This window comes from Balaenoptera physalus (assembly GCF_965194825.1).
Source record: "Balaenoptera physalus genome assembly, chromosome: 19".
NCBI classification, from domain to species: Eukaryota; Metazoa; Chordata; class Mammalia; order Artiodactyla; family Balaenopteridae; genus Balaenoptera; species Balaenoptera physalus.
Genome location: NC_138900.1, coordinates 5,966,986 through 5,993,147, shown reverse-complemented (window position 1 = coordinate 5,993,147; position 26,162 = coordinate 5,966,986). Strand labels below are relative to the sequence as shown.

The following is a 26,162-nucleotide window of genomic DNA, read 5'->3' as shown; positions in this document are numbered from 1 at the left end:
AGCCCTGGTCCCCTCCTGACCCCACTACCCCCTGTCCCTGTTCCCATCAAAACCCTTGTCCTGTCCGTGTCCGAATCTCCGTTCCCGTGTCCCCTCATGTCTCCACGTTCCCTATAGGTTCGTGTCCTTACTTCCTCCCTGAGCCTCCAGGTACCCCCGTGTCCGCGTCCTCAGGTCCCCCAGAAAGGCACGTGGAGCCGCGGCAATGGAAGCAGTTCCTTTATTCTGCCCCAGGCAGCTGCGGTCATAAGCACACGGGGAATCCACTGATGGCATCCGTGCTCTGCATGATCATGTCCGCCAGCAGAAAGCAGAAGCCTGGCGGGAAAGGAACGGAGGGCGGGTGGAGGAGGGTGGGTCCTAGGGCGGATGGCCGGGAGGGCCCCGGGGACTGGGGTTTGGGGCTCCCAGGGCGTTTCTGTCGGGTCCGCGGGAGCCCAGGAGTGTGTTCGGGAGTCCCTGGGAGGTCACTGTGGTGTTTCCTGGGAGGACAGCTGGGGAGTCTCTGCAGGGAGGGGGGGGTCCTCGTGGCAGTCTCCTCTCCACCCTCTTCCGTTATCCAGGTTACCCGCGAGAACAGAGAAGGGTAAAGCCAGCCACCCCGAAAAATAGGACCAGGAGAAGAAGACGTCGCTTTTCCATGCGTTCTTCACTGTGTAGCCTGTCATGGCGATCAGCAGCAGCAGGCCTGGGCCCCGCCCACCCGCCAGGTGAGGGCGGCCAGGGAGCTGCACCCAGGCCCCACCCTCACCGCGCCCACCGCCTCAGACCACGCCCTTCTTGCCCGCCCTCCCGTCCCTGCTCTACCCCACCTCCCTGGCCCCGCCCCTGATCCCGCCTCTTTAGCTCCTCCCCCTCGAGGCCTGGTCCCCCCCGAGCTCCCCCCGCCGCCCCGGGTCTCTGGCTCTCTTCCCGGTGCCTCTAGTCGCGCGCGACTCCTGGGCCCCTACCTCCTCCAACTACCAGGCCCACCCTATGCCATCTCACCGCAGAGGAAGAAGATGGCACTCGTGGTCCGTCCCCGCGAGTCGCCCTCCTGGCACAGAATCCGCAGCCCCATCACCAAGCCCACGATGCTGCAGCCCGCCGCCAGCACCATGCACGCCCCGGTCACCGCCAGCATGGCTGGGGAGAGCGGGCCGCATCAACCCCGCTGGCGCCGCTCCTGGCCACCACCCCCATCCGCCGGCTCGGAGCTGGGAGCAGAGTCAGGGTTTTGGATGGGGACTTGGAAGTTACATCGTGAGCGGCGGTTAATGTTGCAACAGGGAGGCAGGTCCCCGAGTTTGGGTTCCTGGTGGCCTGGTCACGGAGGAGCAGCCGGATCTTAGGCTGAAGTGGAAGGGCTGGGGGCGGGGGCACCGCAGGATGTGCCGGGCTGTGGTGTCAGGTGAGGGGGCCAGCTGTGGTCAGTGCTGGGGGGCTGTCTGTCCAGTAGGGGGGGAGGGTCTGACAGCTGGGCGGCCGGGCCTCACTCTGGCAGGGGATGTTGGAGCAGGTGCCCCCGCTGCACTCCTGCCACAGGCCACTGTGGCCCCCAGAGTAACGGATCCAGTAGTTGGTGGCCGTGGACAGAATGGTGAGGATGTTGGCCAAGAAGCCCAGCAAGGTGCCCCCGCTTTGAAGGCTCCGCTTCACCCCCATGCCAGGGAGGCTGCTGCCTAGGACCACACGTGCAGGATTGGCCAACGCTCCTCCCACCCCCAGGTCCCTGAGACCCCTTCCTGCATGTCCCTCCGTACACCAGATGGCTACGCCTGCACCCCTGCCTGGTGCCCCTACTTCTGGGACCACCCCCCTCAGGCCCCTCTCAGACCCAAGACCACCTGCCCCCTCAGGCATCACTGCTTAGGAACCTCTGCCTTCCAGAGACCTCCATCCCCCAGTGGACGTGACTTTGGCCTGTCCCTTGCCTTCCCCACCACACACCCACCTAAATGACTCACCCACAGCTCCCAGGGCTTCTCAGACAGAGCCCAGAGGGTGGGGGAAGGGAGACTGGGTCTCTGTGAGGCAGCAGGAGTTCCAGAACCCCCTCTTCTAGTGGCCATTTAAAGAGATAACCACCCACCCACCCATACACACACACACACACACACACACACACACACACACACACACACACACACACACACACACACACACACACACAGAGGCAGCTCTTCTGGCAAACTGACAGCTCAGAGTCAGATGGCAAGTCTGGGGGACCCTGAGGGCCATGACATGGTAGCCCATGTCCTTCTAGAAACTGCTCTTCCCTTGACCCCATAAGCTCTCCTGGTCCCCAGCTCTCTGTGCCCTCCCAGGCCCCCATGCAGCCTCCTGCCCCTCCTCCTCCCTCCACTTCTCAAGGCCGGTTCTCCTGGAGAACTCCATTCTGCATCTTCTTACCAGGTGAGCTCCAGTGACCTCTGATGCTCTGAGAGCATCCCAAACTCCATCTCCAGCCCAGGTCCTCACCTGCTTCTGACCGTCTCCCAGACCCTGACACTCAGCCACACCCCCACTGAGCTCAGCATCTTCCACCAAACCAGGGAGGACACCATCATCCCATCCAGTTAGTTGGACCACACCCCCGGGCACTATCCTTGCCCTCTTCTTGCCTCTCACCCTACAAAGCCCTTGGATCCCTGAGTCCAGTTCCTCCCACCCCCTGAAACTTTCTGGCTCCTTCCCTCCTTTCCCTCTCATGCCCTGGCCCCAGTGCACCCTTGTCCTGTCTCATGTCCCACCTGTTGGATTGCCAAGCTCTTCTCTCCCCTTCAAGCCTCCCCCATGGGCCCCAGAAGGAGCTTTCTGGAACCCAGACCAGACGCTGTCCCTCCCCTGCTCACACCCTTAGCTCCCCATCACCCTCAAGAGACAGTCAACTGCTGGGCTAGAGGCGCTGCCTCCTACCCGCCTCTCCATCCTCATTTTCCCGCACCCTCACATTCTACAGTGGACCACAAAGCACTATTCTCCATCCTCTGAGAACTCCCAGCCTCTCCACGCCTTCACCTTAGGGTCCCTCTGCCTGCATTACCTTCCCTCGGCCCTGGAGAAGTTCCTAAACACCATCTCCCCAGAAAGCTCACCTCCACACCGCACCCCTCCTCCAGACACAGCCAGTCTTCCTGCCGTACCCGCCCTGGGCTCTGCCTGCCCCCACCGGACTTGGAGCCCCTGGCGGGCAGGGCCTGATCTGACTCACCTCAGCATCCCCAGTGGGAGGCCCAGCAGAAAGGATGCACTCAGGAAAAGCCAGCTGAAAGAGTGAATTTGTTCTTTTTCTTTTTTTTTTTTTTTTTTTGGCTGCACCCCGTGGCTTGCGGGGTCTTAGTTCTCTGACCAGGGATTGAACCCGTGTCCCCTGCAGTGGAAGCACGGATTCTTAACCTCTGGACCACCAGGGAAGTCCCAAGAGAGAATTTATTAATGAAATGAGCAAGGCGCACTAAGGGTGAAGGCAAGGGTGACAAAATCAAAGAGGGGGCAAGAAGAAAAGAGCTAAAGGGAGAAAGACGAAGGGAAGAAAAGAGATAAAGGATGGAGAGACGAGGGCCCTGGGGCCATGCCCGAGCCCGCACTGGTCCCCACTCTGGTGGGAGCATCTCTAGGGCAGGGCAGGTAGCAGGACTGACTCCTCTCTGGGTGCCCAGTGTCATCCACTGTGGAGCTGGAGTGTCGTCTCCTTCCGCTGTGGCAGCATTAACCTCGGAATAACCAGATACCAGCGAATTTTTGTTGAATGAATGAAGACACAAAGGAAAGAGCTTGCAGACGCTGAGAGTCAGGGCAGGGAGGAGAGCCAGCTATTTTCGTGGTTCCTGATGATGCCTTCAGAGAATGGAGTGCCAAAGCCATCCTGTGGTTCACATGGCCTCATAGCCAGGCCGGTGGGCCCCGTAGTGAGCTCCCAGACTCAGGCCACCTGGGTTGGCAGAGAGAAGTTAGACCCTTGCTCCTGCCCTGCTCCCTCAGAGCCCCCAGCTGGGCCCCTATCCACCCCCCGGAACTCCCCGGGGCAGCAGTCACCTGCACAGAGAAAAAGGACAGTTGAAACCCAGCCCAGGTAGAAGGACCAGGAAAAGAAGGACTGGATATGGGGGTGTCCAGGCTGCTTCCACCGCTCGACAGTGTAGACCACCATGGCCACTGTCAGGGAGAGGGCTGGGGATGGAGACAAGAGAGACGGCTCAGCCCCTCCGCAGAAACTCACCAGGTCCCAGCGCCCCAAGCGCAGCCCGGAGTCCTTACCCGCGGCAAAGGCTATGAAGGTCGAGACGATGGGGCCGCGTCCAGGGGCAGACAGTGAAGGGATGCAGGACATGACCAGAAAGCTCACAGAGATCAGGCCCCCAAGGGCAGCCAGAATGCAGAAGCTCTGTGTCACGTGGATATAGCCTGCTCAGAGACGGGACCGCTGAGTGCCCGTCCCCTCAGGCCCTTCCCCACCCCGAGGGAGACCGTTCCCCTTACCTTTTACTGAGCCCTGATCCCCCCTTGGCCAGAGGCCCGAGTGAGACAAGGAGCTGGGCCCCTCGGCCACAAACCAGAAATTCGTGCTCAGAGCCACCAAGAGAGACAGCAGGCCCAGGGAGCTAGTGAGCAGGGCCAGGGACCGGCAGGGCTCCATGGGGGCGAAGGCTGGGCTTCTGGGTCCTGGGTGAGGAACAGCCTGGTGATGAAGATTCCTGGGTCTCTGAGAGAGGAGGAAGCTCTGCCCCCCGGACTCCTGGCAGAGTCAAGCAGTTGGGGCAGCGGGGGGACCTGTGGTCTTTCAGATCAGACTAGTTTGCTCTCACCCAGTTCCTGCCAACTGACTCTCGTCACACATCCTCCCTTCCCGGGTTTCATCGGCACCCGCCCCCCCACCCCTTGAGGTTCCCCTCGCAGTATATGGTTGGGGGGAGGGCCCTGGAGATGTCACATTGTCAGTGGTTTGGGTGGGTGGAACGTGCCTCTCTGTCTCTACAGAAGGTTCTATGCCTCCTGCCCTTGGAGCCCTCCACACCCAGAGGGGGCTTCCTGGAAGAGGTGAGAGAGAGGCTTGGGAGGCCCAGAGGTGGCGTGTGGTGAGTGAGGCCAGGGTGTGAGTTGAATGGGAGGGGGAGGTGTGGCCAGAGGGGACAGTTGGGGGATGCATCATTCTCTCCTGTGGGTTCTGCAAACTTCCGTTCTGGCAGACGGGGGCCCCAATTCTAGGGTCTCCATAGAAGGAGGGGGCAGGAGGCTAGGAAACCTGGGGCTGAAGGAGGAAGCCGCTAGGAGGCCTAGACTCCAGGTCCTGAGCGTGGGGACACTCAGACTCCCAGCTCCTTGCTTGGAGCTTATGCCCAGGGCAGGTAAACAGAGATCGCAGTTTTGAGCTCGTGGAGGGAAGACGTGCCCACATCCTCATCTGACACATGAGTTCACACTTAGTGCTGTTTTGAGCAAGGCCTTCAGTCTGGTGCGCTTCATCAACAGGATCTGGGTTTCTGTGGTCAGGGAGCGGGAGTTGGGGGTCAACGATGTCAGTGCAGGACTTTCTGGCCCTCCCCTCACGGCAGTATCAGGTCCTGGGCCCCACCTCAAATAGAAGGTGAAGGTGCCACAGCCCAGGTAGAAGGCCCAGACAAACTAGACCTCTGTGAAGCAGGAATGACCTGGAAGAGGACTTCTGTCCCGCAGATGAGCTGAGCTAACGGTCCCAGGACAGCCGGCGAAGGGGAGAACCAGAGTGACCCAGGAGGCTGGGTCCTCTCCCTCGGTTGGAGACTCCAGTTTGCAGGCCCCCATCCCTCACCCAGGTCCTCACCAGTGGGGTAACTGGCCACTCCTGAGAACATGCTCATGAGGACAGGCTCCCAGAAGGGGATCCAGGTCTGGAGCAGCTGGGGTGCCGTCACAAAAATGGTACTGGACATGGCTCCTGTGATTAGCAGCCGGACAAGCTTCAGGAAGTCGCAGCCGAGGGCATGTGGTGATCACATGCACAGAACCCACCTGAGATCTCTTTTCTCTCTCTCTCTTTTTTTTTTTTTTTCTCCTCTCTCTCTCTTTTTCTTTTTTGGCCTCTCTGCATGGCTTGTGGGATCTTAGTTCCCCAACCAGGGATTGATCCCTGACCCTCAGCTGTGAAAGAAAGGAGTCCTAGCCACTGGACTGCCAGGGAATTCCCCCCATCTGTGATCTTGACCCCATCCCAACTGCAGGCAGCTCCAATCCCATCCTTAGCCCCATCCCTACCCTCCAACCCAACCCCATTCTCATTCCCAACAACAAATTCAATCCCATACTTTTATTTATTTATTTTATTTATTCTGTGTGTGTGTGTGTGCCACACCGCATGGCTTGCGGGATCTTAGTTCCCTGACCAATATAAAATAAAAATTAAATTAAAAAAAGAAAAAATGAAAAAAAAAATCCTTTAGATACTGTGTAAAGAATGGACTGCAGGGGCAGGGGTTGGGTGGGGTGTGGGTAAGGGTTGAGGTTGAGTTGGTTAGAAGTCTGTGGCAATAAGCCAGGTGGGACATGATGGTGGCTTGGATCGGGGGTAACCATGGTTGAGCAAGAAGGGGTCAAATTCCGAATACATTTTTAAGGTAGAGCCAACACGATTTGCTGATGAATCAGATGTGAGATGTAACAGAAGGAAAGCTATGGAGGACGATCCCAATGTTTCCGGCTTGAGCAGCTAGATAAAAGTGGACTTGTCATTTACTACGTTGGGGGAGACCACGGGAGGAGCAGATGCGGGGTGTAAGAGAGATCAGGAGCTCAACTTCAGATACGTGGAAATTGAGATGCCGCTTCTTTTCAAGTGGAAATGTTGAGTAAGTAGTTGGAGATACGAGTCTGAAGTTATAACATCATTATTATTGCTAGAGTCAGCCCCTATAAATATGATTCCTGGAATAAGTCTCAGTAAATATTTCTACTTAAATAGGCCTCAATAAATTCTAATTAGAGAAGAAGGCTTCAGTTGCTATTATTACTAGAGGAAGCCTCTATAAATAGAGTATTTTTGTTATTTGAGGAGGTCCCAATAAATATTTCTAGGGAGTAAGCCTCTATTCATATAACAGTTCCTAGCATAGGCTGTAATAAATATTCTTATTATTGGAATTAGCCTCCCTAAATAGCCTTCTTTTTTTTTTAAAGGAATTCCTTTATTTTTATTATTTATTTATTTATTCATTTATTTTTGGCTGTGTTGGGTCTTCGTTTCTGTGCAAGGGCTTTCTCTAGTGGCGGCAAGCGGGGGCCACTCTTCATCGCGGTGCGCGGGCCTCTCACTGTCGCGGCCTCTCTTGTTGCGGAGCACAAGATGCGCAGGCTCAGTAGTTGTGGCTCACGGGCCCAGTTGCTCCACGGCATGTGGGATCTTCCCAGACCAGGGCTCGACCCCGTGTCCCCTGCTTTGGCAGGCAGATTCTCAACCACTGTGCCACCAGGGAAGCCCAGTCTTATTATTTTATGATAAGCTTTAGTAAATCTCATGGCAGTTGGCAGGAGTTTGTTGAATGAACTAACGAATGAGTGAATGAAGAGAAGATCTAGGTCATGAATGATGGATGAAGAGGCAGGTGCAGGACGAGGTGCAGATCAGAGTTCTGGTGCTTCTCCTTGGAAGGGTCCATCCAGGGAAGGGACAGGAGTTTGGGAGAGCCAACTGGAGATGGCGCGAGTGGGCAAGGAGGTTGTTTTTTCACAGTTGTTCTTTTTTTTTTTGGCCGCGCTGGGCAGCATGTGGGATCTTAGTTCCCAGGCTGAATTCTCTCAGTGGCGTTTTGGAGGGCTCCGAGGAGCTCTGGTTGTCTCAGCACAGAAAGAATTCAGCGAGAGGCAAGGTGGTGAGATAAGAAGCGATTTATTAGATTATTAGAATAGGACACTTGTGAGGCTTACAAGCGGGTGGGCGAGAGGGTGCCTCCCCAAGAACTTAGTGGGCTACAGTTTTATAATCAAAGGAAAAGTGGGGAGGAGGAGAAGACCACCTTCTTCCTCATTCTTGAGTAGTCGTCACGCTTCCATCAGCAGCTCCGCCTCCAGGTTGGGCAGGGGAGTTTTTTTTTCCCTACATGGTCAAGCCAGGACTGTCATGGCACTATGGAAAAATTATTTCAGGTCTCAGTACAATGAGGGTCTTTCACTTTGAAATGTCACCTTTCCATAAATTATTGTTTTTTATGTGTGCAGAGAGCATGTCATAGGGGTTATGAACTTACTGAGCTCACTGGACAGGATGTGGGTCTCAGGCCACCATTGTTTTATTGTTTGGGGCATGTCTCATGCTTCTGTCGCATGGTTTTGTTGCTAAGCAAGCCTGCTTGGTTTTGTGGTTAAGCAAACCTGCTTTCTTAAAGTGATCATTAACTTACAGGGGTCTCCCATACTTTTTCTTTACTTACAATCCCCTAGTGTAAGTAAATCCCCTATTTAACTAATCCCCTATTTAATTACCTACTTTGTCCCTTTGTTCTGTCCCTATCATGACCAGGGTTAGAACCCATGCGCCCTGCATTGGGAATGTGGAGTCTTAACCACTGGACCACCAGGGAAGTTCCACAGATCTTTTCATTTATCGTATTATCCTACTGTGATATTATGTTTTATAATAAATATATATTGTTGGGTCTTTGTCCCCACTTCTGGCATAGAGGTCCTAAAACTCTTGGAATTTCCTAAGTTGTGAGAGCGAGGGGAACCAACCACATGATTAGAGGGTCAGAACTTGCAGTCCCACCCCTTGACCTCCTGGGAGGGGAGAGAAGTTGGAGATTGAGTTCAACCACCAAAGGCCAATGATTTAATCAATCATAACTATGTAATGAAGTCTCCAGAAAAACCCAGAAGGAGAGGAGGATTCAGAGAGCTTCCGGGCTGGTGAACACGTGCTTTTTGGGGGAGAGTGACCTACTTGGAGAGAGCACGGAAGCTCCGCACCTCTTCCCACTTACCTTGACCTGTGCATCTCTTCCATCTGGCTGTTTTGAGTTATATCCTTCTATAAAACACTGGTGAATCTAGTAAGTAAAACGTTTCCCTGAGTTCTGGGAGCTGCCCTAGCAAATTAATGGAACCCAAGGAGGGGGCTGTTGGGACCTCTAGTCTATTGCTGGTTGGTCAGGAGCACAAGTGACAACCTGGGCTTGTGATTGGCATCTGAAGTGGGAGGCAGTCTTCTAGGGCTGTGTCTTTAACTTGTGTGATCTGACACTTTCTCTAGGGAGATCGTGTCAGAATTGAGTTACTCGCTTGGTGGTGTGGGGAAAAAGCACACCCATCAGAATTGGACCTACACGTCGGTTTCCTAGCAGTTGAACCCAGGGACTTCCCTGACGGTCCAGTGGTTAGGACTCCGCACTTTCACTGCAGGGGGCCCAGGTTCGATCCCTAGCGGGAGAACTAAGATCCCACACGCCGAGGGGTGCAGCCAAAAAAAAAAAAAAAATGGTGAACCTAGTAGGGTGGGGACTGTGTCATTTGTCTCTGTGCCCATCCCTACAGGAACTGAGCAGGCGGGTCTACTCTAATGCCACCACCCCTGCCCCACTCACCACACTTCACCCCTCTTTCTCTCCACCCGAACCCCTCAGGGACCACACGTCAGTAGTTTCCGTCAGTTTTATTAGACTCCAAAGTCTCTCTAATGGGTATTCCATTTCTCTAACAACCCCCCCTGGTGGCTGGGGCCTTGGGTCTCCTCAACTGCCTCCACCAGGCCCTAGGAACCAGGATTTCAGGCCTCTAGACCCTCCCCCTCCTCTTCAGTGACCTGACTTTGACGTCCAGATGAAGTTGGGGCACACGTTTGGGTTCAGCGGGGAGTGGACAGGCGTCGACATTCGTTCATCCGGTAGGCACACATGTAGAAAATTCCTGCGCGAGAGGAGATTCCGGTTGACCCCGCCCAGCCCCCCATCAGCCCTCCCAGCCCCTGCTCCCAGCCCGAGACACCGACACAGCATTCCCTTTCTCCCTGGTGTCCACAGGGCTTGGGGCCTGCCTTCTGGTTCAGTGCCGGGGACACCTGTGTGGGACCCCCCCATCATCTCACCCTCTTGAGTGCTGCCCGCAGTGCCACAGACACTGGCCTTCCCACCTCCAAACCCAGTACCTGCAAAGAAGGTCATGAGCAGGGCTACCCAGCCCAGGATGTAGGACCAGGAAAAGCGCCAGTCCCCGAAGCGGCGACCGAGGAAGGTGACAGTGACTCCAGTGTAAATGGCCAAGGCCAGCAGGACGAAAAAGGCTGGAGAGAGAGGTCGGTGGGCGGGAGGCGGGGGGGTGGGGGGTGGGTGGGTGTGGAATGGGGATGGGGGCGGGTTTGGAGATGCGGGTGGGAATGAATAAATTGAGAAGGGGGTATGGGTGCAGGTAGGGGTAAGGGTGAGGATGGGGGTTGAGTTGAAAGTGGGAGTAAAAATGAATGAGGAGTAGGGTTAGGGTGGGAATGCTGTGGGGTTGTGCTGTGCCGTAAAGAATCTGACTGGTCTTTGTGTCTGGTTCCTGGGAGGGAAACTCTAAATCCCTGGACTTTTCTGAGTACCAGGAGTGTCTCTGTTGTTCTTGGATCACACCTGAGTTTATGCTGATGATCTGAGATGACTCGGGGACAGGAGCTGGTCAGCAGAAAGACCAGCCGTGGGAATAGAGGGTTGGGGCTCTGAGCCACTTGGGAGCAGTCCAGCCTCTGGGGAGGAAAGGGGAGCTGGAGATTGAGTTCAATCACATGGTCAGTGATTCATGCCTTTGTAATGAAACTCCAGTAGAAATGCGGGATGCTGGCGCTCACTGGAGCTCCCTGTTTGGTGAGTGCGTGGATGAGCTGGGGGGGCGGGGACGGGGGGCGCGCTGACGAGCCCTAATTCTGCAGGGAGCGTGCATGGAAACTCCATGTTCAGGACCCCTCTCCGGCTTCACGCCATGCATCTCTTTAGTTGGCTGGTCTTGAGTTGTACTCTTTAGAATAAAACTGTAAGTATTATCCTTCCCTGAGTTCTGTGAGTTATTCTAGCACATTTCTGAACCTGAGCAGGTCCCGGGAACCCCTGAAGCTGTAGCCGATTGGTCAAAAGTACAGGTGAGCTGGGGACCCCACTTGCAGCTGAAGTTGGGGCAGTCTGGTTGGGAACCGTGCCTTTAAACCTGTGGGGTTTGATGGCAGCTCCGGTGGTTAGTGCCAGAATTGAATGGCAGTACACATAGCTGGTGTCAGAACTGACTGGCCTTAGAAATAGTCCTGAAGTTGTGGTTGAAGGTGGAGGTGGGATTCGGGTGCGGGTGCAGCGGAGAGTGAGGAGCAGTGGGGAATGAACGTGGTGTTGGGGGCAGAGCTGGAGAGGGAGCTGGGAGAGGGGTAGGTGTAGGGGGTGATTCACTCACTGGAGGCGAAAAACACGATGCCTGCAGAGAAGGGCCGGGAGAAGCGGGTGAAAGTGGGCTGCTGAGCGAACGCCATGATGCCGATGATGATGCCAGAGGTGGCACACAGGGAGGACAGGATCATGAAGGCCCGGGTGGCATTCCAGTATGCTGTGGGAGCACCTCACGGTCACTCCTGTGCCTTCCTTGCCCTCAGTGGGGAAGGCTGTTACCTCTGAGGGCAGGAATGCCTCACCCCTCTCAGTATTCCTGACCTAGCTCCTCCTTCACCTCTCTGAAAAAGCCTTCCTCTTCACCTGGCAGACTCCTATTCATCCTCCAAAGCCCAGCTCCCAGATCCCCTCCTCTGGGAAGCATCCCTTCACCCCTCAGGCATCATCCTCACTCCCTGCTCTGGGTTGAGACTCTGCCTGTTTCCCTCTCCGGCCTGATTGCTCCCTGAGGACGGGGACTTGGTTGATTCTACACCACAGACACACCCAGCAGAGGTTTGATTTGCACATGGGCCTGGAGAAGTGTTTGTTCAATGAATGAATGAGTGAATGAATGCCAATTTCCCATATCCTCCTGCTACTCACTCTCTATCCTCTCTCCCATGCTCCCTTTCCCTTCCTTCATACCACTTACCCATATTTGGAAATGTCCCATTTATTTATTTCTAACTTGTTTATGATGCCTATCTCTCTCCACCGAGTTCTCAGCTCTGTGAGGACAAGGGCCTGGCTTTCTCACTCACTGCTGTATCCCCAGCACCTAGTGCCTGGCACGTAATAGGTGTTCAAGAAACATGTGGAATGAATGGAGATGCCCTGGGACCACTCATCATGATCTCATCTTCCATTTGGCGACTGTCAAGTACGTGCCAGGCTCCCTTCCCATGTATGATCCTATTTATTCTTTCCAAGAGCCCTATGCTGTAAGTAATATTTTCATGCCCATTTTTCAAGTGAAGGAATGGAGGCTCAGAGAGGTGAAGTGATTTGCCCAAGGTCCCATAATTAGCAGAGGGACTGAAGTTGAAAGCCAAGCTCCACGCCCTCAGTCTTAACTGCTTTGTTATTCTGTCTCTCGGAGTACGCAGGACAATTATCACCCCGGGCAGAACTGAGATCCTGCCACTGAAAGAGCCTTAGATCTTTGCAAAATGCAGTCTTTTGTCTTGTGAAAGTCTAGGGGAGAACAATTCCTGGATACTTCTCCACGGATGTTGTTATGGGTTGCTGGGTTGCAGTTGTGTCTCCCCTTTCAAGTTCATATGTTGAAGTTCTAACTGCTCCCCGCCTCCTCCCACTGCCTCGGAATATGACCTTATTTGGAAATAGGGTCTTTGCAGATGTAAGTAGTTAAGATGAGGCCATACCAGAGTAGAGTGGATTTCTAATCCAATATGATTGGTGTCCTCATAAAATGGGGAAATTTGGAGACAGACACACACCCAGGGAAACATCACGCAAAGATGAAGGCAGAGATGGGCTGGTGCATTTACAAGCCAAGGAATACTAAAGGTTGCCAGGCAACCACCAGAAGCTAAGAGAGAGGCAGGGAACAGATTCTTCCTCACGGCCCTCAGAAGGAACCAACCCTGCAGAGACCTTGATTTTGGACTTCTAGACTCCGGATCTGTGAGGCAATAGATTTCTGTTAAGCCACCCAGTTTGTGGTACTTTGTTACGGCAGCCTTAGAAAATGAATACACATGCCTCTGGGTATTTAAAAGTCTGGAGGACTTATGGGGGATGTTATAGCCTATTTCTTTCCCATGGCTGGGCTAATGCAGGAGTGGAAAACACAAATGCCTCTGAGGCTTGGCTGCAGCTGTGAATAAAGGCAGGAGACGGCAGGCTGCATGGGGAACATGTATGTCCCATGTACCAACGATCAATTATCAGCTTCATCTTTAGATAAAACCTTCCCTATTCAAATCACACTGTGGTTTCCGTCTCCTGAGGGGACCCTGACTGGTGTACCCCATTTGAAGGGGGCATTTGCTGCTCATACCCAGCGGACCATGGGCCTGGAAAAGACAGGCAAAACCGGATTATTCAAAAAGAGCTGCAAGTCCAGATTTTAATGTAAAATCTCCAGATTTTTTAAATACTGGTAATGACTTTGGAAACTTAAAAAATGCTATGCATACATGTCTTGGGTTGGGTTTGGCCTCTGGGAAGCAAGCTCAGGACTCCTGCTCTAATTTTGGTGATCGGATTACATCAGCTATACAATGGATGAACAAATTAAACCTGCTGTTTGGACAAATACCCAAGCGTCAATCGGGGTGAGGTATGTCCCTGAGGCTCTCAGTCTTGTAGTCATGAAGATATCAAATGAACTTGAAGACCTCCATCCAGCTTCCCTCCCTCCCATCCCCAGCAGAGGGAACTCAAGAGTGTCTGGTGGTGTTCCCAGTCTGAAGCAGGAGGAGTGGTAGAAGTGTGACAAAGGAGACAGCCAGAAATGAAAAGGATGCACGAAGTCAGCCAGATGGGGCTCTGAAACTGGTAGCCCAGGGCAAACCTTTCCACTTCTCCCTGCCTCAATTTATCCCTCCAGCAAATGGGCAGGTTTGGTGAGACGGGGTAGGTGAAATCTGCCACGAGCCTGTCGTATCACAGGGCTCAGTGAGGGTTGGGTCCTCCTCCCAACCCCACCCCCCGCCAAAAGAATTGACTTTTTGAGGTCAAGTATCAAGTCTTAATTCATAGACACAACGGAACAGCCCTCTTAGTGTTGTTGGGACACCGAAGGGAGTTAATCCAGGCAAAGCGCTTAGAATAGCACGTAGGACACAGTAACAATACATGCCAGTTATTGTTATTATTATTATTACTACACTATTGTTGGACACAGATAATACAGAACATGTGATACACTATATATTATTAATATATTATATAATGTATATTGTATAATATATATTATGTAATATACTATACATCTCTATGCATCTCTCTTTCCATGTATATGCATGTATATACATCTGACCCTTGAACAGCACAGGTTTGAACTGTGCAGGTCCACTTACACGAGAGTTTTTTTCAATAAATACATACAGTACTACACTATCCGCGGTTGGTTTAATCCCCAGATGCAGAACCACGGATACGGAACCGCGGATACGGAGGGTCGACTACATGACTTGAGCATCCGGGGGCTTTGGTATCCATGGCGGGTCCTGGAACCAGTTCTCTGTGGCTACTGAGGGACTGAGTACTGAGGGACTGAGGCTACTGAAGACTGTACATATATACAAATATATATGTATATGGAAAGAGGCACATAGAGGTACAGAGTATATTATAATAATATGTATTATATAATATAGATTGCAGGAACCCTATACTGTAAGTACTATTTTTATCCCCATTTTTACAATATATAATGTAATATATACACGTATATATCTATATACACATATACATACACACATATATACATATACACATATGTATGACATGGCTTGGCTCACAGCAAGTATTAAAAAGTATCTCATCCAGTATTAGCAAATTTAGGGTCCATATTGCTTCTGTATCCTCCTGGTACCTAACATAGTTCTCGACAACTAGTAGATATTTAGAAAATGCTCTTCTGATAACCCCAGCCCCAACTGCTATACCTGACCTCTATTTCATGCCAGGAAATGTCACCTCTCTACTTAACCTCTCAATCGGTACATCCTGTAATTGTACTAGAAAAAACTACTGAAATCCCAGTTCTGCCCCTTCCATGCTGAACGACCTTGGGCTGGACACTTTCCCTCTCTGAGCCACAAGGTTCTCCATCTGCAAAACAGGTGGCCTTTCCACCGTAAGGTTCTGCCCTGCGGGAGGCTCTGATCCCAGGCACAACCCAGACCCCGCCCCGGAGCCTCACCGATGCTCTCCGTCTGCAGGTAGCACTTGCTGCCCAGGCAATATCGCCACAGGCCCTGGTGGGCGAAGGCCCCCGACAGCCGGTACTGCATCCAGTGGTCTGTCGCTGTGGCCACCACCAGGAGGATGGTCCCCACCCAGGCGCAGAAGAGGCCACCACCCATGAAGCTGTACATGGTGATCTGTGGGTAAGGGGAGAGATGGGGTCAGGAGTTGGATTCCCATGTCCTGGGGGAGGAGGGGCTGGGGGTCTAGATTCCTAGTCTGAGGGAGGAGAAGCTGGGGCCCTAGACTTCCACATCCTAGGTGAGGAGGGAGCTGGGGGGCTGGGACATTAGGTCCCAGTGAGAGGAAGGAACTGGGCACCTGGATCCCTGGGTCTGGGGGGCAGAGGGAGGGATCTGGACTCCTGAGTCTGGGGGAGGAGAGGCTGAGAACCTAGACCCTTGGGTCCCGGGGGGAGAAAGGGGCTGGGGGCCTAGACTTCCAGGTCCTAAGCCAGGAAGGGGCTGGCCACTGGGACACCAAGTCTTTGGGGGATGGAGGGGGCTGGGGGCCTGGACTCCCAGGTTCGAGGTGAGTAGGGGGCTAGGGCTAGGACCCCACCAAGTCCCTGCGAGAGAAAGGAGGCCTGGCCGCCTAGGTTTAGGGGGAGGAGGGGCCCATGGCTCCCACGCCTGGTCCCTACCTGAGGGGCAGAGCCTGCCCTGAACCCTCCGTCTGCCTCGGCCCCTCTGTGCAGACTGAGCCCAGTCAGGCCGCTGGCCTCTCTGCTCCCAGGGTCTCCCAAATCCCTTAAGCCTCCCCATACAATGGCCCCATGGCCCAGCAGCTTCCAGCAGGCAGAAGTGCAGTGGTGGCAGACGCCCCAGATGGAATTCGCTGAAGCAGGAATCCAGGCCTTCCCTCCCTGCAGCCCCTGGTCCCACCGGCCTCTCTCTGTGACCCTCCCAGCCACCCTAGCACCCTTTCACAGGCCTCTTTCCACGGCACCCTCGGGGTTAGCCCAAGCTGTGTAAGCACACACAGACACAAGACATAGGGACACTCAGCCGTTTATTGTTCAACCCGGCCTCGCTCCCACACAGACAGGAAATGGGGTGGGGCTGCAGGGGTCTGGATATGTTGGGCCAGTGCGGTTCTTCGCAAGTGGGGTCACAGGGCATGTCACCTTTGGGGCCGGGACAGAAAGGAGGTTGAAGACGAGGCGGGGCTGGCCGGGGTTGAAGATGGGCTGGAGGCAGGAGAAATCAAGGATGAGGGTTGGCTGGCCTTTAGGCAGATGGGGATGGGGATGAGGGAGCTGGGAATGAGGATGGGTCAGGGCAGAGACGGAGAATGGAATGGGGGTGAACGGCTGGGGGATGTGGGCCTCAGTGTGGCCAGGGGATGGGGCTGGCAGAGGCAGGTGGGAATGGCTTTGGGGTCAGGGCTGGGCCTGGCATGGCTGGAGGAGCCCTGGGCATCGAGAGTGAGGTGAGCGTTGTCGCTGTAGTTGGGCACAGTGTCAGGAATGGGAAGAGGCTTGGGTTTGGGCTTGAGGTTCGGCGCTGTCTCCCTGGCTTGGCATCCTATGTCAGGTCTCGGTTTCACCAGGCGACTCGCGGGACCCCCTGCTGAGGCTGTGGTTTGGGAAGAAGAGGGATGGGAGCAGGATGTTTCTTGGGTGTCTCTGGCAGGGCTGAGGTCACCCTGGGCTCCAGGAACACCGTCCTGGTGACCCTCCAGGGCGCCCTCCGGAGTCCAGGGTGCAGGGTCCTCGGGGCCCTAGTACTCGGCCTCCCAGTCCTCAGCAGGCGGCGTCTCCAGGGGCGGCTCCGGACCCTGGGTGTCCTTCTTCCCATCCTGGGCGGGTGGTGTTGGTGATGGCAGCGTCACCGGGGGGGTCCTGGGGCCAGCCCCAGGGCTCCCCACCCAGCCCCTCTCTGCCTGCTCAGCCCTCCCAAGTCCCCATTGCCGCTGGCCCTGACCCCGGCCCGGCCTGCGTCGGACATCCCAGCCCCCGCGTCCCCTGGGCGGCCTCTTGGCGGTGCCCGGCTGAGTGCAGCACGCATTGGGGGCGCAGGGGCAGGAGGGCAAGGACTGCTGAAGCGTGTAGGCTCCCATCAGGGCGCTGTGCAGGAGGTAGGAGAGGGCATCCAGACGGACGGGCACAGTGACAGAGGCCAGGGTCTCGGGGAGCCCCAGGTGGGCTGGATCTGGGGTGCCCAGGAGAGAAGGGAACAGGGCTGGGAAAGGTGCAGGCGGCCACGACTCAGTCCCCAGGGACGGCAGGTTGTTCCTAGAACGACAAAAGGACGGGTCAGCGGGTCTCCCCATCTGCATATGCCTTCCCTACTGCAGCCGTTCCGCTTCCCCGCTTCTCCCAGGAGTCCATTTCTCCCCATCCTCAGGACCGAGCTGGCCTCTGACTTCCGGGCCCCTTTCTCTCTCTGTTTCTTCCCCTTTTCTTTACAGACAGACAGACAGACAGACAGCTCTGCCAGAGCTTTAGCATCCCACAGAACGCGGTTCCCATTCCAGGCTGCCTCCCTCGCGGTGTGTTTGGGCAAATCATTTTCCCAATCCGAACCTTACTTTTTCATACCAAGAGATAGCTTCTGGTGGTATCAAAGGTGCCTATTAAAGGGCTGGGTCTGGGAAGTGTTCAATAAATGTGGACAATTATTATTTCTCCAGCCCTACGGCTGTGTCTGGCATCTTCAATTCTCCTGGTTCCTTCTCGAAATTTCTCTGTTCCACAAATATATTTCTAGCTCTCTCCCTATTTCTAAGCATCTCGCTCAACTCTCTCTGTCACCAAGATCGTCGAAGATTCTGTTTCTGTGTCATGATACCCAAGACTTTTTTTTTTTTTTCCTGACACTCTCTGGGTCTGTTCAACTCTCTGATTTTCTCTGTCCTCCCTCTTTCTGGGTCTTTGTGCCCCCCGCGGGAAGTCTTGCGTCTCTCACCCCTCTGGCCCAGTCCCTTCCTTTCGCTGTTCCATCTTCACCGGGGTCTTTCAAGTCTTTTCGAGCACTTTCGCGTCGATTTCTCCAGGGCCCAGTGACGGGGAGGCGTCTGGAAGAAGATGGGTGGGACTTTGTCAGAAAGGGGGCGTGGTTTGCGGGGCGTGCAGAGCCGCAGGAAAGCGTGCACGGCTGAGTTCGCGGGGTTCCAGTTCGTCAACCCCACGTATCTCACGTCGCAGACCCCGCCTGCCGGAGACCCAGGAGCCGGGCGCCCGAGCCTGAGGAGTGCAGGCCCCCGGGCCCTCCGCCCTCAGACCCAGGAGTGCAGGCCCCCGGCCCCTCCCCGCTCAGACCCAGGATCCAGACCCCCAGCCCCTCCCCCCTCAGACCCAGGGGTCCAGGCCCCCGGCCCCTCCTCCCTCAGACCCAGGGGTCCAGGCCCCCGACCCCCTACCCCCTCAGACCCAGGGGTCCAGGCCCCCGGCCCCCTCCTCCCTCAGACCCAGGGGTCCAGGCCCCCGGCTCCTCCCCCCTCAGACCCAGGAGTCCCTAGCCCCCTCCTCTCTCTCCACCTGTATTCCTGGGCCGTGTCCTCATGGGACCCGATGGTGTTCTTTAGGACTAAAGGGACATTTAGGGAAGTCTGGACATTGGGTTCGCCCGGGGGCAGAGGGGTTAGTAGATGGATTGGCAATCGTAGAGGCTGGATTTCACTCTAAGCTCCGTCTCTCACTTAATTTTGTGAGCTTAAGCCCTTCTAGTCTCTGTGCTTTTGAGAAACGGGACTAATGTTACCTTCTCGGATCTCGTGAGGTTTAAAGGATGTATCACGTGCGTAAAGTAGTCAACACATGATCTGGACTACAATTAGTCTCAACCAATGAGAGTTTCTTATTGTTATTGCTGGTGGTCGGTCGTGGTAGTATTTTATTGAGAAGCAATAGTCATTCTCATATCTATTTATTTAAGAAATATTATTCAGTGCCTGCTATATGCTACGCCCCAGGTTGGGCGCCGGGGATTTAGCCCGGGACAAAATACACGCACGCTAATGAAACTTTACATGTTGGGAGAGAAACACACAAGACACAGTATATTTCCTATATGCAGGAGGGCTGTGAAGGTGTAAAGACAGGACAAGTGATACAGAGGCACAGGGGGCAGAGGGTTATTTTATTTTATTTTTTATTTTTTGGCCACGCCACCGGGCATGTGGGATCTTAGTTCCCCGACCAGGGATGGAACCTGCGTTCCCCTGCAGTGGAAGCTCAGAGTCTTAACCACTGGACTTCCAGGGAAGTCCCCCATGGGCTTATTTTAGATAAGATGGTTAGAGAAGGATACTGTGGGACAGAGCCAGCTGACCTGGGAGTTGATTATTCCCAGTGGAGGGACAAGCAGGTGCAAAGGTCCCTCAGGGTGAAACAAACATAGTGTTTGAGGGATTGAGAAGCAATAAGCTAGGAGGAGAGGGACAGGTCTATTTTAAATATATATATATATTTAAAATTTTGGAATACCTTCATATTTACAGAAAAGTTACAAAGATAACTTTGTAACTCACCCCATTCCCCTCTTGCTATCTTCTTACATTATCGTGGAACATTTGTCACAACTAAGAAACCAACATGACTCTTAAGACTTTTCACTAAACTCCAGACTTGATTTGGATTTTGCCAGTTTTTACACGAATGTCCTCTTTTTTCTGTTCTAGAATCCAAGGCAGGATCCCACTGAGTCATCACATCCCCTCAGTCGCCTCTGTTCTGCAGCAGTTTCTCAGTCTTTCCTTGTTTTTCACAACTTTGACAGCTTTGAGGGCTACTAGTCAGTTTCTTCTTTTTAACAAACTAGAGGTCTATTTTAATGAATAATTCCAATTTATTTAGTCCTCATTTCACAGAGGTTCAAACAGTGCCTCAGAGAGGCTAAGTAAGTTACTCAAGGTCACAGAGCTAGTCAGTAGCACGACTGGGATTTGAACCCTGGCTCCAGAGTCTGTGATTCATGGAGACACAAGCAGGAGTCAGACTGTATAGTACCTTCTAGGCTGACTTTGGAATTTTTTTTTTTTTTTAATTCTGGAACATTGAGATGACTTTGAACACTTGTAAGCAGAAGTGTGACATAATTTATGCTTTAAGAAGAGCACTGTGCCTGCAGCTTGGAGAGTGGGTTGTGGTGGAACGCAAGAGTGGAAGCAGGAAGCCTAGGGAGAAAGCTGCCATCCTCCAGGCATGGGTGGTGACGGCTCCAAGGAGGGTGGGGGTAGTGGGGATGGGAAGATGTGAATAAATTTAAGATGTATTTTGGAGGGAGAACCATCAGGATTTGCTGCAGGGCTGCTGGACGTGAGTGATGGGGAATCAAGGATGATGCAAAGTTCTCAACCTGAGCGGCGCCTTTGAATATGAATTTTCTTACAAGAACTTCACAACATCCCACTCTGAGAATGAGAAATCCGAGACTAGCTTTCGAGTTCTGTGCTGGATGATGCTGGTGACGCCGAGATGACGCAGAACCGCTACCTGCTCTCGAAGGGCTCTCAGTCTTGAGAGGTGGGGGACACACAGAGATGGACAGTAACATTCTGGGGTGATGGGTGCCGGGACACAGGGAGGAACAGGACAGTGAGAGCCGGAAGCGGATTAAACGTTGCCTGGAGGCAAGGAGGTGGAGGGGGAGGTCGGGGGCCAGGAAAACATTGTTGCTAGCTTGCAAGGCGTGGGGGAGAAGGTCGGAGAGGTTTTTGGGTTTTTTGGGTTTTGTTTTGTTTTGTTTTAGAGGAGGTGGCCTTTGGGCTAGGTCTAGGGTGAATGGGTATTTGATGTAGAAGAAACGGCGCGAGCAAAGGCTAGGTGGCTGGAATCTAAAGATTTTTACCAAGAAGGCTGGCTTTCCTTTCCTGGCGCCTATGATTAGCATGCAGGTCTCATCCATCCGGTTAGGAAGCTTATGTCGAACAGGGCTCCGAAATAAGGGTTCGAATCCTCGTTCCGCTTCTTACTAACTCTTGACCTAAAGTAAGCTAAGTCTCTGGATTTTTGCGACATAAAACTCAATTCCAGCGTAACGGCACTGCTTCTGGTTTTGTTCTGTTACTGTCCCTCCTGTTTCTGCGGTCAGGGTCCGACCTCGCCACTTACCATGTACCTGGCCCTTTAAGGCCCTCCTCCCCGAGCTGGGAGAGCGGAGGCGTGTTCTTGCGCTTCTAAGGAAATGCCCTTTACCCAGCTTTCAAAATTGACAGGCAAGTTCTGAAAAGTGACCAATCAATTCCTGCGTCGGGAGGGAACGAAGGTTCCGATTTGTTGGGGAACGCCTGCAGCAATAGGTTTGAGCTCCGCCCACTCCTTGTTACGTTGAACAGCGCGAGACGTAATCCTCAGCTCTGATTGGCGGGTAAGCTCACGTTGCTTCCGCGTCTCCTCCCTCCGTCCGTCAAATCCGGGGGGGGGGAGGGCTAGCACCCTCGCTTTTTGATTGGCTACGTTTCTGAGCGCGATTCTCTCTCTCTCGCCCTCTGATTGGCTGTTCCTTTTCCGCGCCTTCTCCGGGCTGTAACTGACTATTTTGCCCCGGCCTCTAGCGGAGTCCCTTGTCTGATCTCCGGCACGGTGGCAGCGTCCGCGTCCGGGGAGACCCAGCCTAGGCCTAGCGATGCTGAGCGAAGCTTGGAGGGGAGAGGGGTCCTCAGGCTGAGGGGAGTCCCATACAGGGGTCTTCTTGGCCCACTAGGGAGCCTCATTGCCCCTTACCAGTCTTAGGACCAGTCTCTTCCTTTCACTGCCCCCTACAGGGCTCGGACTGTCAAAGTCCCAAGATTAGATCTTCAGGGCCTTCCCAGCCCACAGGGCTCACGGATTCCCTTAAGTCCCCATCCCAGCCCCACCCCCACCCCCGCCTTCCGTCCCCCTGCAGGAGGTCCCTGGGGGCCCTGCTCTCTCCCTTGAGCCTTACCCACTCGTTCAACTTCTCCAACTTAGGGGCTCTTCCAGTCTTGGGGTTTTTCCACTACCCCAGAAAATGGCCGGGATGCTCGGCAAGAAGTTACTGACGAGAGAGATTCGTGGGCTGAGGTTTGTGCTGGAATGAGTGCCCCTAGGTTTATGTGGCTGTCATGAATGCTTTTTAGACTGCTTGGAAGCTGGGATTTGTTAAAAGTGTCTGCTCAAGTGGCAGTGGGAGTCTGGAGGTCGAAGGGCCCCAGAAAGGGAGATCACTTAGACACTTTCACTTGCATTAACTCATTTAAATTCTCATAATCTTTTAAAAAGTGCTGTTTGTTTTGCATTTGTATTATTTATCTTTTAATACAGTAAAATTCACTCTTTTTGGTGTGCAGTTCCGAGTTTTGACAAATGCATAGAGCCATGTAACCATCACCACAAACAAGATCCAGCGTATTTTTATCATCCCTCCAGATTCTCTTGTGCTGCCTCTTCGTCATAATAACCTTTTTTTTTTTTAAGGTTTTCACCAGTTCTTTATTGAAAATGCACCCAAAATTTCACATCAGAATCATACTATATGTTGGAGGAGTTTGTTGTATATAATTTATAATCATGCTTACTTGAAGTACTAGGTGAACTTTACCTTATACATTCCACATAAAATGTTAGCTACTCCAAGTTCTCTTATTGTCTTTAGAAAGCCTTTTTAAAAAAAATTTTATTATAGTTGACTTACTGTGTTTAATTTCTGCTGTACAGCAAGTGACTCAGTTATACATATATATTTTTTTTTCATAGTCTTTTCCATATATGTATATAACTGAATCACTGTGCTGTACACCTGAAACTAATATAACATTGTAAACCAACTATACTTCAATTAAAAAAAAATTTTTTTAAAGGTGACTACCATCCAAAAAAAAAAAAAGAAGCAGCAGAAGAGTCCAGGAAACCTCTTCAGACCCATCCACCCAAGTCCTCACATTTTTGCTCCACAACAGAGCCAGTGTTTGGACACCTGCCGCTCAGAGCGCCATCCAGGATTAGCCAGAGAAGAAGCTTCCACCAACAAGAGGCCACTTAGGTCAAGAGTCACTTGTCCCCATACATGGTGTCCCTCCTCTAGGCCCCAATACTCTGGGAAACGGGGGCTGTGTCAGGGACAACTGGTCTCCCTCCCTTCTCCATGGAGTCCAGTCCCCGCTTAAAACCTCCATTGGATGGAGAGGGAAGGCGAAGGGATTTAAACGGAGTTGGAGGTGAAGATTTAAGACCAGGCTGAGTTTTAATAATCAGAGCTGACTGGACAGTAACAGAAGGTCTGAGATACTGTTAGGAGATAAGAAAAAGAGTTTTAACAGAGCACGATCGAGTCAGAAATCAGAAACGTAGACCTATTTTTTAGTTATACCTCCTGGCATTCATAGTCTCCAATTAACTGGCTATAGAGAGCATCTGGCAATGCGGAATCGCCAAGCTGAGTCTACTGGCTCCAAGCCCGTTGTCATTGTCGCTGTGTCTATGCATCCACACCTGCCTTTCCCCAAGAGGACTGGACAACACCACCCTCCTCCCCCAACCCCCCACTCCAAGTCCCAAGTCGTTATTGCAGAAGTCAGGACTTTAACACATGTATTTCAAAGTTACTGACCCCCCACCCCCCGGGCTTCCCTGGTGGCACAGTGGTTAAGAATCTGCCTGCCAATGCAGGGGACGTGGGTTCGAGCCTTGGTCCAGGAAGATCCCACATGCCGCGGAGCAGCTAAGCCCATGCGCCACAACCACTAAAGCCCGTGCACCTAAAGCCCGTGCTCCGCAACAAGCGAAGCCACCGCAATGAGAAGCACCGCAAAGAGTAGCCCCCACTCGCCGCAACTAGAGAAAGCCCACGCACAGCAACGAAGACCCTATGCAGCCAAAAATAAATAAATAAAGTTACTGACCCCTGGTCAAACCTGTTGTCCTAGCAACATAATCTTGCAATTTCCCAGGTCAAACAAATTTTGAAGGGTCGCTTGGCAGGATTTGGGGGCAGAGGGAGGGAAACAGAGGCCCCTCCAGCATTCTGCCCCCTCTAAGTTTATTAAAAGGAATTCAGGACCTGCAGTGGTCATCCCTTTTAGGACCTGTCTGAGTTTGAATGTCACTTCTGCTATTTTGTTGTGTGAACCTGTCCCTCTCGAAGCCCCATCTATAAAATGAGGCAGTTGTACAAACTACCATGTATAAAATAAATAAGCTATAAGGTATGTTTTACAACACAGCGAATAGAGCCAATATTTTATAATAACTATAAACAAGAGTATAACTTTTAAAATCTGTGAATCACTATGTTTACACCTGAAACATATAATATTGTATATCAACTATACCTCAATTTTTTAAAAAAAATTTTTAAAAAATGAGGCAGTTGCATTGGTTGATCCTACTCCATGGGTCTGTAATTCAATTACTCTGGGTATACTGGCTTCTGGTGGCCAACTTCAGTGCTTGCAGCTAGTTCAGTTTTTTATTTTATTCAGTACACAGAGGCACTGGCACACTTAGGAGGCAAAACATGTCAGCGTGGGCCTCCTTACCATATCATCATATGCAGTAACTACCAAATCCGGGCTCCGGGGGTGACTATGGAGGAAAAACAGAGAGTGCTTAGGACACAGTGAGCACAGCTCTCTTTTTTGCTACCTTCTTCTCCAAAGCTATTTGCATCCCACCTGCAGACTGGAGCTCCATGGCTCAGCCAACTGGGCTAGTCAGTTAATACCTTCCACAAGCCGAGAAAATTTAAAACACTATAGTTGCCATTAAACAAATGTAAGATGATAACTTTCTCTATTCTTCCGAATCAAAGAGGGACACCCACCATACATAACTCATCATACTTGATACTCGGATCATCGTACTTAAAGTCTGGGTAACAGTTTACAGTTTATAAAGTGCCTTCATCTGTGTTCTCTCTTTTTCTTAAAAAACATGTTTTTATTGAAGTATAGTTGATGTACAATATTACATAAATTACAGGTGTACAATAGAGTGATCCACAATTTTTAAGGTTATATTCCATTTATAGTTATTGTAAAATGTTGGCTATATTCCCTGTGTTGTACCATACGTACTTGTAGCTTACTTTATACCTAAGAGTTTGTACCTCTTAATCCCCTACCCCTATACTGCCCCACCCCCCTCATCTGTACTCTCTTATTCAATCATTATAACAAGCCTTCCAAGTAAGGGTGTTACCTTCATTTTAATACATGGGGAAATCGAGGCTCAGAGAGAGAAAGTCACTTGCCTACACTTATTCTGATTAGTATGTAGTAGAATCTGGACACAAGTGCAAGTCCTTTGTCCTTTCCATATACTGCACCTGCCACCCCTCCTTATCAGGTCCCCTCTGCTCAACAAGCCACCAAGAGGCCAATATAAGGTCATGACCAAAAGCCTGGGCTCTGGAATCGAACCTTACTAATCCTGTGGCTTTGGATGTGTCTGTAACCTTTTCATGACTCAGTTTGCCCAACTGTATAATAGAGATAATATCTGTATAAAGGAACCCTTGGAAAATTCCAACTCAAAATCTTTTTCTTTCTTTTCTTTCCCTCTTTATCTAATTGCATTTATCCTTCTAAGGAATAAAGACATCCCCTCCACCCCCACTCCCCCACCATGGTCTTAGAAAGGAAAAAAAAGATCAACAGAGGCCAGCTTCATGGACACAGCCTGACCACTCCTTCCTGCTGAGATGAGGTGACCAGCTAGCCTCTCTTTATATCTGAGATGACTGACCATCCTCACGTTCTGCCCTGAGTTTTGGGTCCTTTTCACTCAAGAGCGCCACTTCAGGAGGGATTGTGAAAAAGCAGGGAGAGCAGTGGTTTTGGAGTCAGCCATGGGTGGGACCCCTGATATTGTCGATTTCTCCTGTGTGTCTTTAGATAAGTTAATTCACCTCTCTGAGTCTCAGATTATCTTCCCAATGGAGATACTCTTAAATCTTACAGCACAGTTGGCTCACAATGTGATACATA

At 52.3% G+C, this 26,162-nt stretch overlaps 4 protein-coding genes and 1 long non-coding RNA gene across 9 annotated transcripts; 1 reads left to right on the top strand and 4 right to left on the bottom strand.

Moving 5' to 3' along the window:
- Positions 1-204: 204 nt before the first annotated feature.
- Positions 205-3,236, bottom strand: CLDND2 (claudin domain containing 2). Its single transcript, XM_082437358.1, has 4 exons — positions 1,476-3,236; positions 988-1,125; positions 569-688; positions 205-318 (listed from the first exon to the last, which is right to left on the bottom strand). The coding sequence occupies exons 1-4, from the start codon at positions 1,840-1,842 to the stop codon at positions 245-247; spliced, it is 699 nt and encodes a 232-aa protein (XP_082293484.1). The 5' UTR covers positions 1,843-3,236; the 3' UTR covers positions 205-244.
- Positions 3,237-3,383: 147 nt separating this feature from the next.
- On the bottom strand, positions 3,384-4,624 carry NKG7 (natural killer cell granule protein 7). Of its 2 annotated transcripts, XM_082437354.1 has the most exons (4): positions 4,462-4,624; positions 4,240-4,386; positions 4,018-4,152; positions 3,384-3,913 (listed from the first exon to the last, which is right to left on the bottom strand). In XM_082437354.1, exons 1-4 carry the CDS (start codon positions 4,616-4,618, stop codon positions 3,855-3,857), a joined length of 498 nt encoding a protein of 165 aa, XP_082293480.1. In that variant the 5' UTR covers positions 4,619-4,624; the 3' UTR covers positions 3,384-3,854. The 2 variants fall into 2 exon arrangements, with proteins under 2 accessions (XP_082293480.1, XP_082293479.1); XM_082437353.1 differs by having other exon boundaries at positions 3,384-4,152.
- Positions 4,625-7,684: 3,060 nt separating this feature from the next.
- LIM2 (lens intrinsic membrane protein 2) lies at positions 7,685-15,403 on the bottom strand (the record flags this gene model as incomplete). Its single annotated transcript, XM_082437357.1, has 4 exons — positions 7,685-9,852; positions 10,091-10,225; positions 11,359-11,508; positions 15,094-15,403. 4 exons carry the CDS (start codon positions 15,401-15,403, stop codon positions 9,791-9,793), a joined length of 657 nt encoding a protein of 218 aa, XP_082293483.1. The 3' UTR covers positions 7,685-9,790.
- LOC309648595 lies at positions 10,162-25,755 on the top strand. 4 transcript variants are annotated; one of them, XR_014256723.1, is made up of 6 exons: positions 10,162-10,237; positions 11,012-11,056; positions 15,248-15,415; positions 19,896-21,583; positions 22,168-22,260; positions 23,845-25,755. It is a non-coding gene; the product is annotated as an uncharacterized lncRNA (long non-coding RNA). The 4 variants fall into 4 exon arrangements; XR_014256725.1 differs by lacking the exons at positions 10,162-10,237; positions 11,012-11,056 and adding exons at positions 10,794-10,950; positions 14,444-14,640; XR_014256726.1 differs by lacking the exon at positions 10,162-10,237 and adding an exon at positions 12,060-12,213 and having other exon boundaries at positions 10,794-11,056.
- Positions 15,443-19,886, bottom strand: LOC309648591 (piRNA-mediated silencing protein C19orf84). The gene is made up of 3 exons (XM_082437355.1): positions 18,754-19,886; positions 18,182-18,290; positions 15,443-17,508 (listed from the first exon to the last, which is right to left on the bottom strand). The coding sequence occupies exons 2-3, from the start codon at positions 18,214-18,216 to the stop codon at positions 16,995-16,997; spliced, it is 549 nt and encodes a 182-aa protein (XP_082293481.1). The 5' UTR covers positions 18,217-18,290; positions 18,754-19,886; the 3' UTR covers positions 15,443-16,994.
- Positions 25,756-26,162: the final 407 nt, after the last annotated feature.

Coding starts and splice junctions, on each gene's coding strand:
- CLDND2 (XM_082437358.1), bottom strand. CDS start 1,842: ATGCCTGAGGGGGCAGGTGGTCTTGGGTCTGAGAGGGGCCTGAGGGGG. Junction 1,126..1,475: donor CTCCAACATCCCCTGCCAGA/GTGAGGCCCGGC, acceptor CGCTCTCCCCAG/CCATGCTGGCGGTGACCGGG. Junction 319..568: donor ACCCTTCTCTGTTCTCGCGG/GTAACCTGGATA, acceptor CTTTCCCGCCAG/GCTTCTGCTTTCTGCTGGCG.
- LOC309648591 (XM_082437355.1), bottom strand. CDS start 18,216: ATGGAACAGCGAAAGGAAGGGACTGGGCCAGAGGG. Junction 17,509..18,181: donor GAAGGGACTGGGCCAGAGGG/GTGAGAGACGCA, acceptor TTGTCGTTCTAG/GAACAACCTGCCGTCCCTGG.
- NKG7 (XM_082437353.1), bottom strand. CDS start 4,618: ATGGAGCCCTGCCGGTCCCTGGCCCTGCTCACTAGCTCCCTGGGCCTG. Junction 4,387..4,461: donor GGATCAGGGCTCAGTAAAAG/GTAAGGGGAACG, acceptor GTCTCTGAGCAG/GCTATATCCACGTGACACAG. Junction 4,153..4,239: donor CTTCATAGCCTTTGCCGCGG/GTAAGGACTCCG, acceptor CTCCATCCCCAG/CCCTCTCCCTGACAGTGGCC.